The sequence below is a fragment of the Procambarus clarkii genome, chromosome 45, assembly GCF_040958095.1.
Source record: "Procambarus clarkii isolate CNS0578487 chromosome 45, FALCON_Pclarkii_2.0, whole genome shotgun sequence".
NCBI lineage: Eukaryota > Metazoa > Arthropoda > Malacostraca > Decapoda > Cambaridae > Procambarus > Procambarus clarkii.
In genome coordinates, this window is record NC_091194.1 from 3,417,854 (window position 1) to 3,429,756 (window position 11,903).

Here is an 11,903-nt window from a genome sequence, read left to right on the forward strand (position 1 = left end):
AAACTTTTAAATCAAATTTCAAAATTGTTTGTGGTGTAACAAGTAACTCCTGAAGTTTTATCGAAGTGGATTTTGCAGGAAGATTGACTTAAAAGTTAAAAAATTATTTTATCATTATTTAACTGATATTATAATTTGAGACTTGAGCCTTTTGAAAGGTCAGCATAACTGAAAAAATTAATTACAGTAGTGGTACAAGAAAACTTGTGTGTCCGATTTAAAAACATTGACGATAGGCGTACTTAGTAAAGTACATATAGTGCTTTTTAAAGTTTTTATCTTATTTGTATTGTCAGTGGAAGAAGCAAGTATGTTTTTGTTTTTTAAGATAACGTTTGTATGTATTTTGGTATCTTAATTGATGTGTAGTCTTGAGCCCTAAAATATAACTAATGTTCAGCTTCAAGTATAAACAACAAAAATTATCATTACTAAAACTTTTGTAATGTTCAGGTAATATGAGTTTTGTGTGTAACAGTGTCCCTGTGAAACGCATGTAGGGAGGTCTGAGCTGCGTATGTGTCCTTAGTCTACTGTTGATGTGTATTTTTGTATTTGCCTCACCTGCATTGTAGGAGGAGGGAGATGACTCAAAAAAAGGACTCACCGGGGTAAGTCACTTATGGCATATTTACCGTCTAGTATGTCTGTGCAGACTGATCTTCTGTGAATCTTTCGCATGATACTCTTAGGCTGAGGCTGTTTGCTTGGTTCCATCCTGGCGCTTACAACACAAGCCACACAATACAGTATTTATATTTCTACATTTTTTCAGTGATATATTTTAGCTGGCTTGTTAAAAATGTTAATTTCTTGAGAATGCTAGTAATTTTTATATGTTGGTGTATATTGTTTCTATAAAGCAATAAATTGTAGTAGAGTAAATCATGGGAACAAGAGTTGTTAAAGTTAATTCTTTGTGTACCTGGGAAAATGTTGAAAATTCTTTTTATCATAAATGCTGTACAGGTACATACTGCTTTCTCAGAATCTTGCAAATTGTAGTGTTAAATATATGAGACATAACCAGTAAATTCCAGACATTTTCTGGTAGGAACACCAGGGTTGTAAAAATTAATGAATTTATCTTCCTCTTGGAGAGTGTTGTACAGTATCATTCCTTTTAGCAATGCGCATATTTCATTGTGATGTCTGGTGTACCAGAAATTTACTCCAGAATGTCAAAATAGTCATCCAGGTATGTAACATGAAAGAATCCTGAGTAACTACTGTATATGGCTTTTTGAAACAAATTTGTGGTGCATCAGGACCTCGAAATGAAATTTGCTGTGTGAGTGGCAGCACTCTCCCTCCTCTGCCTGCACCATGTGGGCTATCAGACAATGCCCTTTAAACTTTCAGCCCACTGCATTTATAAAATATTTGTATGTTTAGTTTTGAGACATGAGATATTCTGATAATGCCTTTCGTTTTTACAACCCTCGTTGCCTGTACACTACAAGTACAGTATACAGTATTTAGTCTTGGATTATTTCTATAACATTTTGATGACCAAACCACACCAATAGATGGAGATGATGATATTTCGGTCCATCCTGGACCATTATCAAGTCGATTGAGAGGATGGACCGAAATGCCGTCATGTCTTCATATACTGTACTGGTGTGTGGTTTTGGTCATCATAATCTTCAGCCATGTTATTGTGACTCATCATCTGCATATCAAGTTTTATTCTTCTGAAGGCATTATATGCTGAATTTTTCTTGAATACATATACAGATGAATTTATCAGCATTTTGTAGACATACTGCAAGTAATGTGCTTTCCAAGTGAGTTGTTCATTTTTTTTTATGCAAGAATTTACATCAATTCACCATGTTAATTGAAATATACAGTAGATGCAACACCTTGGAAAAGAGCAGTGTACAAAAGTGATAACATCCCTTCGTCAAGTCATTGAGAATGTAGAAGCTTAGAGGTTAATAGTATTTCTTATATTCATAGCTTTATATGCTTACATTGTTTATGTGACATGCCACAGTACTGTGAAAGAGTTGAACAAATACTTCAGTCATGTATAATTATTAGCTGTACTCCTTACTTGTCTTCAGTATACCTTACATATGTAATGTGAGTGAACTGGCAGTTATTTTATAGTGATAGTAACACCATTCCTCTAATATCCTTAACTTCATTCATGCAGTCAGTTTTGGAGGATTTAATGTACAGTATTTGAATCCCTTACAGTAGAAGCTGGTTTTAAGCAGGGAAATTTTTGTAAACATATACAGTATTGGAGTATTGGGGTAAACAGATGTGTGGCATGGATGGTCAGATATACACATATACAACCGCTGCATATTTCCAGCTTTAGTCTAGAAGGTACCCAGTTCACGGAAATCTGGGCTCTCTCTGTACTGACAACTTAGTCTACCCCATGTGTGCACCCATTCTCTTACTCATTTCCATCACAGGAGCAGATGATAGACAATAATCTTATAGAAGGGGAATTAAATATACATATATTATCAAATAGTTTTGATGGGGACACGAGGGGGGTGAAGATGGTAGTGCCGGATGGTGTATGATAGTGAGTGGCATCCTTACTATCTCACTCACTAGATAGTGATGCATACCACCATGGAAAAATATTTAACAAAATGCTGTGCTCTGATTTGTTGTATCATTAAATATGTACTTAATTATTTACCAGCTTCTCTTGTATCATACTACTGTGTTTTTGCTTTTGTAGGCATGTAATTACATACGTGTTGTTACAGGATGAGAGCTACGCTCGTGGTGTCCCGACTTCCCAGCACTCCTTTTATCATATAATGCTTTGAAATTATTGACGGTTTTGGCCTCCACCACCTTCTCACCTAACTTGTTCCAACCATCTACCACTCTGTTTGCAAAAGTTAATTTTTTTATATTTCTCCGGCACCTTTGTTTTGTTAGTTTAAATCTGTGACCTCTTATTCTTGATGTTCCAGGTCTCGGGAATTCTTCCCTATCAATTTTTTTTATTCCTGTTATTATTTTATACGTAGTTATCTTATCGCCTCTTTTTCTTCTATCTACTAGTTTTTGCATATTTAATGCCTCTAACCTCTCCTCATACCTCTTGTCCTTCAGTTCTGGGAGCCACTTAGTGGCATGTCTTTGCACCTTTTCCATTTTGTTGATGTACTTCTTAAGATATGGGCACCATACAACTGCTGCATATTTCCAGCTTTAGTCTAACAAAGGTCGAAAACAATTTCTTAAGTATTTCACCATCCATGTATTTAAAAGCAATTCTGAAGTTAGAAAGTGTAGTATAGGCTCCTCGCACAATGTTCTTAATGTGGTATCCTCAGGTGATAGTTTTCTATCTAGAAACTCCCTAGATCTCTTTCTTTATCAGAATTCTTTAAAGATTTCTCACATAATTTATAGGTTGTGTGGGGTCTTTTCCTATTCCACATTCCATAACATGACAATTATTCACATTAAATTCCATTTGCCAAGTGGTGCTCCATATATTTATTTTGTCGAGGTCTTCCTGAAGGGCTTGACAATCATCTAGGTTTCTTATCTTCCCTATTATCTTGCCATCATCAGCAAACATGTTCATATAATTCTGAATGCCATCTTGTAGATCGTTTATGTAGACAATGAACATCACCGGTGCAAGAACTGAACCCTGTGGTACTCCACTTGTGATGTTTCTCCAGTCCGATACATTACCTCTGATTACTGCCCTCATTTTTCTCTGTTAGAAAATTTTTCATCCATGTTAGAAGCTTACCTGTCACCCCTACAATATGTTCCAGTTTCCAGAACCTCTTATGTGGAACTGTCAAAAGCCTTTAAGTCCAGATAGATGCAGTCACCCCAACCATCTCTTTCCTGTAAAATCTCTGTGGCTCGATCATAGAAACTGAGTAAATTCCTTACACAGGATCTTCCAGATCGAAAACCATACTGACTGTCTGATATTACGAACAAATGATAAACCTGGCCTATTCTATAAATTCATAAACATCAAACTATAGGTAAAGGATAATATTCAGAGGTTGAAAATGGGAAAGAGATTCACAGAAAATAAAAAGCAAATGTGTGAAACATTAAACAAAAAGTTCCAAAGTGTGTTTGTACAAAATGAAATCTTCAGAGAACCAGATACAATAAGAATTCCAGAGAACAACATAGAGCACACAGAGGTATGTAGAGACGAGGTGGAAAATATGCTCAAGGAGCTAAGTAAGGACAAAGCAGTTGGCCCATATGGAGTTTCACCATGGGTTCTGAGAGAATGTGCATCTGAGCTCAGCATGCCACCTCACCTGATTTTTCAGGCATCCCTGTGTACAGGAGTCGTAGCAGACGCGTGGAAAAAGGTTATCATGGTTCCACTCTACAAAAATGGCAGCAGGGAAGACCCCCTCAATTATAGACCTGTATTGTTGACAAGTGTAATAGTCACAATATTGGAAAAAATAATTAAAACTAAATGGGTAGAACACCTGGAGACAAACGATATAATATCAGATCGTCAGTATGGTTTTCGATCTGGAAGATCCTGTGTAACAAATTTACTCGGTTTCTATGATCGAGTCAGAGATTTTACAGGAAAGGGATGGTTGGGTTGACTGCATCTATCTGGACCTAAAAAAGGCTTTCGAGAGAGTTCCACGTAAGAGGTTGTTCTGGAAACTGGAACACAGTGGAGGGGTGACAGGTAAGCTGCTAACATGGATGAAAAATTTACTGACTGATAGAAAACTGAGGGCAGTAATAAGAGGAAGTGTATCGGACTGGAGAAATGTCACAAGCGGAGTACCTCAGTGTTCAGTTCTTGCACTGGTAATGTTAATTGTCTACATAAACGATCTACCAGATGGAATGCAGAATTATATGAACATGTTTGCTGATATGGTAAGATAATATGGAAGATGAGTAACTTAAATGATTGTCATGCCCTTCAAGAAGACCTGGACAGAATAAGTATATGGAGCACCACTTGACAAATGGAATTTAATGTAATTAAATGCCATGTTATGGAATGTGGAATAGAACATAGACCCCACACAACCTATAAATTATGTGAGAAATCTTTAAATAATTCTGATAAAGAAAGATCTAGGGGTGATTCTAGATAGAAAATACAGATGCAGAAGAAATACAGTATAAGAAAATTCACTTTTGCAAATAGTGGTAGATGGTTAGAACAAGTTAGGTAAGAAGGTGGTGGAGGCCAAAACCGTCAGTAGTTTCAAAAGTGTTATATGACAGTGCTGGGAAAACGGGACACCACGAGCGTAGCTCTCATCCTGTAACTACACTTAGGTAATTATATACACTTAGGTAATTACACATCAGGCTTCCTGTCCCCAACAAAAAGAATTAAGACATTGAAGGTTATTCATCAATGGGGTACTTATAGCTTTTGGTATTGGCATCAATTATTTATATAGTTATGCAAGTAACTTGCAGTAGTGCATTAAGAACTATATGGACAAGTTCTCTGATAACAAGATGATGTACTAAGCAAAATTGAAAAATAAAATGTCTGCAGTGCACTGCAGAAGTCAGAAATGGAGAAAACATTGTAATGAAAATTGGAAATGCCCACTCTGGTGGATCTCATAAATGACCTAGTGAAAAAAGACTAAAATTAGAACATGCTACAATAGTGTGTTGTTTCCATCTTAACAATGAAAAACTTGCAACTAAGGAGATACCATAGGTCACATTTAAGAGCTATGAGGAGACAAATGGTATAGCAAAGATATGTTCATCACATGCAAGATAAAGTCAGAGAAAATAGATAAAGAAGGCTTTCTTAAACCGACGATGAGCAGAACTAGAGATTGGATAATAGATGTATGAAAAAATATGAAATTCAGAGTTATGAAGGATGGATGAAGTGGCTCTGCAATAATTGTGACAAAAGCACTGTAGAGCTCGATGCAAAATGTAACCAAATGTACAGTATAAAGTAGCCAGAACATCGCAAACACATGATAACCCTCTTCCTGTAATTAGTTAAATACAGTTATATAATAATCACATTCACCCACTCACTGTGAATCATGATTTTATTTGCTTCCAGATTTTGGTATATGGCTTATATTGTATTTTACAGTACAGTATTTTAGTGCAAATAGTCAAATAACATGTACATTAAATATAACCTGTCGTCTAATATTTATATGGTTTCATGAATGGTAGGATTTGGTGAAGGATTTGAAGAGTGAACTAAGTGGCAAGTTTGAAGTGGCAATTGTTGCTCTGATGACACCCCTGCCGTTGTACCTGGCCCAACAGATTCACAATGCCATGTCTGGGATAGGCACAAACGAGAGGACACTAGTGGAGATCTTGTGCACCCGAGATAATGCATCTCTAATGTAAGTCTTTGTTTTATTGTGTGTAATTGAGTACAAATATTTGTACTGTGTATTTGTATTGGTTTATAATTATTTAATTATAAATGTTTTCTGTGAGGGGCTCCTATGGTGGCTCCTGGACAGCTCCACCCAATTCCCTCCACACCAGGCCCCTGCGAGTCATTGTAAGTCTGCTTGGAACCAGAGGCCAAACTCTGGCACCCTCTATAGAGATGCAAGGAGCAGGTGATACTAAATCACTCTCACCAACACCATAATTATTACAGAGACTAAACTGCATACAGGCATTCCCCCCTACTACAGACAGGTCATGTTCGGAAAATGTGTGTGTGTAACGTACGTTAGGAATGCAAAACAAGATTTCCCATAGGCACAATGCTATAAATGTGGATACATTCCTGGACCATAAAAAATCCTCACAAAACCAATGTTTTGGGGACATATACGTAATATAAACAACAGAGCATATTATTTACCTTCAATGATGAAGGTATCCTGCTTGTCAAAGTTAGCTCTTTTTGAAGACTGAAAAGGTCTAATTACATTAATAAATAAATGAAACTAGATGTGCATACTGTATTGGGAGTCAACCATTTGTAATTTGTCACGAATAAACGCCTCTCTACCCTCCTTCCATCACCAACCCACTGACACCCAACTCGCCAACAGGGTAAACACGATCTGGTCTTGTTCAAAATTATGCGAGTTTGTAGGTCACTGAGGACTTCTGAGAGCAGCCACTCTTAACATTGTCATCTTCCCAGAAACATCACTCCCATAAAGACTCCCGACACCCAAACCCACCCACTCCCGACATTCTCACCAACTTTCTCCTGAGGCCCCATCTGCTCCCAACACTTACACCCCGCCCCCAATCCACTTTCTCCTGACACCCATCCACTCTTTTTTCCTCCCTGGTACCCTTTGTGTGTTTGTTGGTAACTATAATTTACATGCTGAGGGTATTGCTCTGTATTATAGCAGGATGGTCCCTCAGTGATGCCTAGAGTTACTCCTCATTGTCTTCCTTATACACCTTTATCCCTGTAAATAATATTATCAAACAGCCATATATCAGGCTTGGTAGGAAGGCTATGAGAGCCTATTAGTTACTAATTACTATCTCAATAATTACCTGTGTAGTTACAGGACGAGAGTTACACTCATGCTGCCCTGTCTTCCCAGTACAGTTCTGTGTTATATGAAGCTTTGATATTATTGATGGCGTTGACCTGCACCACCTTCTCACTTAACTTGTTCCAACTGTCATTGTCCTGGTGATCATAGTGGCTCGAGGGAGAATTTGAATGACAAATTCGGAAAGTAATTTTTTGCTATACTCGACATACTGTTTATCATCAGGGCCATCAAGAATGCCTATTATCAACACTATCGAAAGAAGTTGGAAAATGACCTCGGAGGAGACACCTCGGGGGATTTCCGTCGTCTCCTCATATCCATGTGTGCATGTTGTAGGGACGAGACGAACTGTGATCCAGCACTGGCAAACAATCTTGCTCAGCAACTGTATAAAGCAGGTAAGTATATCTTTGTACATACAGTACTCACATTATATCATATTTAAAAGCTGACCACTGTACAGTATTTGGATTAGTGAAAAGTTTTATGAACATTGACAAAATAAAATTACACATTTAATTTTTTTATATATATGTACTCAAATTGAAGTGAAAAGTAAAACATGCTTTTACTTTTTACAAACCCAGATTAGTTACCAATTGGCAAACCCTTAAACAGGGTTATAAACCTATGGAACTGCCTACTTGCCAGAGTCATAAATCCCAAAACTGTTAAATTTTAAAATCCACCTGTTAAACATCATAAGAGCAAATTAGGGGGACCTTTGACAAGCCGCCAGCTTTCTGTCCTCATCGAGACCATTAAGTGTCTTGGTGGCCCTTGGGTAAATTCAGTTAAATACTGGAAAAAGTAATCGGAAAAAGAATTGTAGAACATTTGGGCAATAAATTTTTATAAGAGGCACAATATGGTTTCAGAGAGGGGAGAATCATGCTTAACATGATTAAGTACTTAACATGATGGTCGCAATTCTTTTGACCATGTCGTGGTGTAGTCGACTAGAGCACGCCTGAGAACACTCAGCACATAGGTTCAAACCCTCATCAAGGCTCCTGTTGGATTTGTTCATTGATATACCAGTATATTACGTTAATGTGATTTCTCTGTATTATTATTATTATCTGTACTGTATTATTATTTTTTGTTATATTTATATTATAATTTTATATTATTATTATATATCTGGTATTATTATTATTATTTGGGAAGTTAGCAAACAAAGAGCCTCGTGTAAGAATCTTGACAAGGAGGCTTTCAAGTCTATACACATTGTTTGTGTGAGGCCATAATGTAAGTTTTACTGTAGTTTACTCCTTAACAGTCATATGTCTATATATATATTTCCTTATAAGAAATTTTGTCATGGCAGTTAATGTATATTGGTATAAATTAGGTGAAGGCAAAATGGGAACCGATGAAGGAGAGTTCAACCGCATTTTGTCTTCCTACTCCTACCCTCTTCTGCGATGTGTGTTTGAGGAATACATGAAGATCAAGGGCAAGAGTTTTGGTGATGCTATAGATGCTGAACTCTCTGGAGATTTAAAACTTGGCATGAAGGCCATCTGTGAGTACCACCTTGTTTTGATTTGTAGGAGTTTCTCGCTAAGCATTTTGTTCACTAATTATTGTTTTGTATACAATGTTATGAGTGACTTTGCAAAAATGCAAATCTTTATGAAAATTGTTTTATAATTCATCGATACTTTTTTCTAGCAAACACGTGTTTTTATTAGTGTTACTTTGACTCAAGATTATAACAATGTAATAACATTAACAAATCGGATATGGTTATGTTGTGGTGTGATTAGCTGTCATTTAAATTTGTAAATATGTAATTGTAATAATTGTGTACATTAAAGCCAATACTGTACAAGTAAAAATATTCTTATTCAATAGATTTTACCATCCAAAACCGTGCTGGGTACTTTGCAAAGGAGCTGCACGATTCGATGGCAGGCATGGGCACCAAAGATGAGGCTCTGATTCGCCTGGTGGTGTCTCGATGTGAAATAGATATGGGTAACATCAAGCAAGAATATCAGAAGCTATACAAGAAATCTCTGGAACAGGACATAAAGGTTAGCCAGCAGGTTGTTGTTTTTGTTAAAATTGTTAAGGTTTTGATACATTTCAGCTTATTAGATACAGTCAGAGTAATGTGTGCAAAGTATATAATTTTAACTGGCATAGAGAGATCTGTTTGTGATTGTTGAGATTATGTGGAGAATAGTTTCAGTTGCTATTCCAGTAGGAAATGATAAGTGGTTTCTGGTATAGTACTAAATTGCAAGGAAATAAGGTAATGAATGCAGATATGGAAGGTACAGAAAGTGGTGGTTATACAATGATGACTTGAGGGTATGGGTTGTTTCTTGCCAGTTCTTACTGAATACAAGTATAAGAGATAAAGTACTGGTGCAACAACATTAAATCCTGTATGAGAATCCAAATCCAGAATTGGCGGTGTTGTGTCCTGCACCTATGCTAAGTCTGCACCAACTCTTCTTTCCTCTGCAGGTGTGGTTTGTTCTGCTTCTGGTCTCCCACCTTTCCCCATGGTTCCGGCTTTGAAGCATCTGAGGGTTTTGGAGTTGGGTTAGGGTTTAGCTCGGCCTTCTCTAATGGCAATCCCATCCTTTTTGGGAGGGCAAATACTCTGCTGGGGTTTCAGGGCATTTGCCTTCACACCCTGTTCTGAACCACTGCCTTGGAAGGATGCCTTTCTGTCATAGGTTTTGGGCGAGGATTTTGGCTCTGCCCCAGAGTCTTCATGGAAGGCTTCCGGAGGAGGTTCCATAGATGCCCATCAACCCATTGTGGACTTTGGTCCCCTCTGCAAGGAGTGGAGAATTTCTCTTCCCCCTACTATGTATTAGTTTTATTACTCAGCTGCTTCCCCCCTCGGGTTTAATTCCAGTTCCTGATCGGTGCCACGGAGTCATCATATTTCTAGAGGATTTCGTCTTTCTGAGTTACACCTTTGGTGGTCCATGCAGATTTGTTCAGCACCTTCTATGAAACTTGGACCTCTCCTCCCCCCCCCCCCTCCCTGATGGACTTTTTGAGTATGGGTCTCTAGGCTTATTGGCCACAGTGTGAGGTTTCATGATCATTCTTATGTCTAACTGACAACCTTCTCTTTTTTTCCTTTGGGGCTTGGCAAAGGACCCACACACTTGATTGATGGGAAGTGCATTCCATCTTTCAGGTGTTCCTGGGCGGTGCTTCTTTCACGCCATTCCAACTGGCTGTTTACTCCACAACTCCACAAGATTGTGGGCAAGTGGCAGCTCTGTGCAACTGCCTGTGCTGTCCAGGATCTTTATTGCAGAGAACCACAGGGCACGTTCACACTTGGCAGTGGTCTTGCATGTTTGGGTCCTTGTGGAGGGACTGAGGAAGGGACTAAAATTTGGCTTGGCCTCTTACCTTTTTGTTGATCTCAACGTTTTCACCTCTCCTCTTTCCTGAGGATGTCATTACACAGGTTTAGTCATTGGTGGATTTCTCTTCCCCCTCCATTGATCATTTGTCGTTTTCTTGGGGGTTCTGGCCCCACTTGGGGGCAGTCTGGTAGGGTGGGGACCTTGTCTACTGTTGGTCAAGCCAGGTCTGGTGGGTCTGATTTTTAAGCTGTTCACTTCCAGAACTCCTAGGCGAGTTGTGAAGCCTAGGAGTTCCTCTCCTAGGCTTCACAACTATGCGTTGTGGAAGGATGGTTCCACTTGTAGTTCACATCAGCCCTTTAGCAGTTTGCCCCATTGATGCCATCATACTGTGCCATCGACCTTGTTGTTTTGTGGTCCCACAATTTGTAGGATTTTGGGGTTGTTTTCCTCAGCCTGTGTTGGAGTTGGTTGGTCCCTTCCCCAGTTTTTGGGGTTGGGTCTTATGGGTCAGGAGTCCTTCCTGGCACTTGTGCTGGCTCATTGTGGGTTGGTTGAACTCAAACATGCTTCATTCTGTCTGACCTTCCACATCAACACTTTGACCTAAGTTCACCAGCTACTACAGGCTGGAGCTTGGATGACATCCCTGGGCCTCAAGAATATTCGCTTATTGGCATGTCTCTCTTCATCTCGGGGTCAGGGATTGGGTAGATTTCGTTGTGGGGATTCGGGCCGACCGCTTCAAGGTTTCTCCCTTTGGCTTGATTTTGGCTCCGCTGTATGTTTACAAAAGTAGTTCAGGTTGTTTTAGTCCAGCTAAACCTTTTCAGGGTTCGTGTGTTGGCCTACCTCAACGACTGGCTTAATAAAGCTTAAACTTTGAGTGAAATATCAGTTAACGCATCACCTTGATGAGAAATGTATTGGTATTTACTCGGAATCATAACAAGCCTTGGGTTAGTGCTGTAGAAATATTAAAGCTCATTTATGTAACTACTGTATTCACATGACTAATGTTTAACTGGTTTACTCAAATGTCTTCCAATTGTTACAG

At 38.5% G+C, this 11,903-nt stretch overlaps 1 protein-coding gene across 19 annotated transcripts in view; it reads left to right on the top strand.

Moving 5' to 3' along the window:
• Window positions 1–11,903, top strand: part of LOC123769983 (annexin B9) — a 32,750-nt gene that overhangs the window by 18,695 nt on the left and 2,152 nt on the right. For 11 of the 19 annotated variants that reach the window (XM_045761519.2, XM_069301198.1, XM_069301193.1 and 8 more), the window contains 4 exons: window positions 6,178–6,356; window positions 7,719–7,894; window positions 8,851–9,024; window positions 9,357–9,538. In XM_045761519.2, coding sequence (XP_045617475.1) covers window positions 6,178–6,356; window positions 7,719–7,894; window positions 8,851–9,024; window positions 9,357–9,538 — 711 coding nt within the window. Of the gene's footprint in view, window positions 1–575; window positions 612–6,177; window positions 6,357–7,718; window positions 7,895–8,850; window positions 9,025–9,356; window positions 9,539–11,903 lie in introns of all 19 variants that reach the window. The other 8 variants (XM_045761518.2, XM_069301188.1, XM_069301189.1 and 5 more) reach the window with 1 other exon arrangement.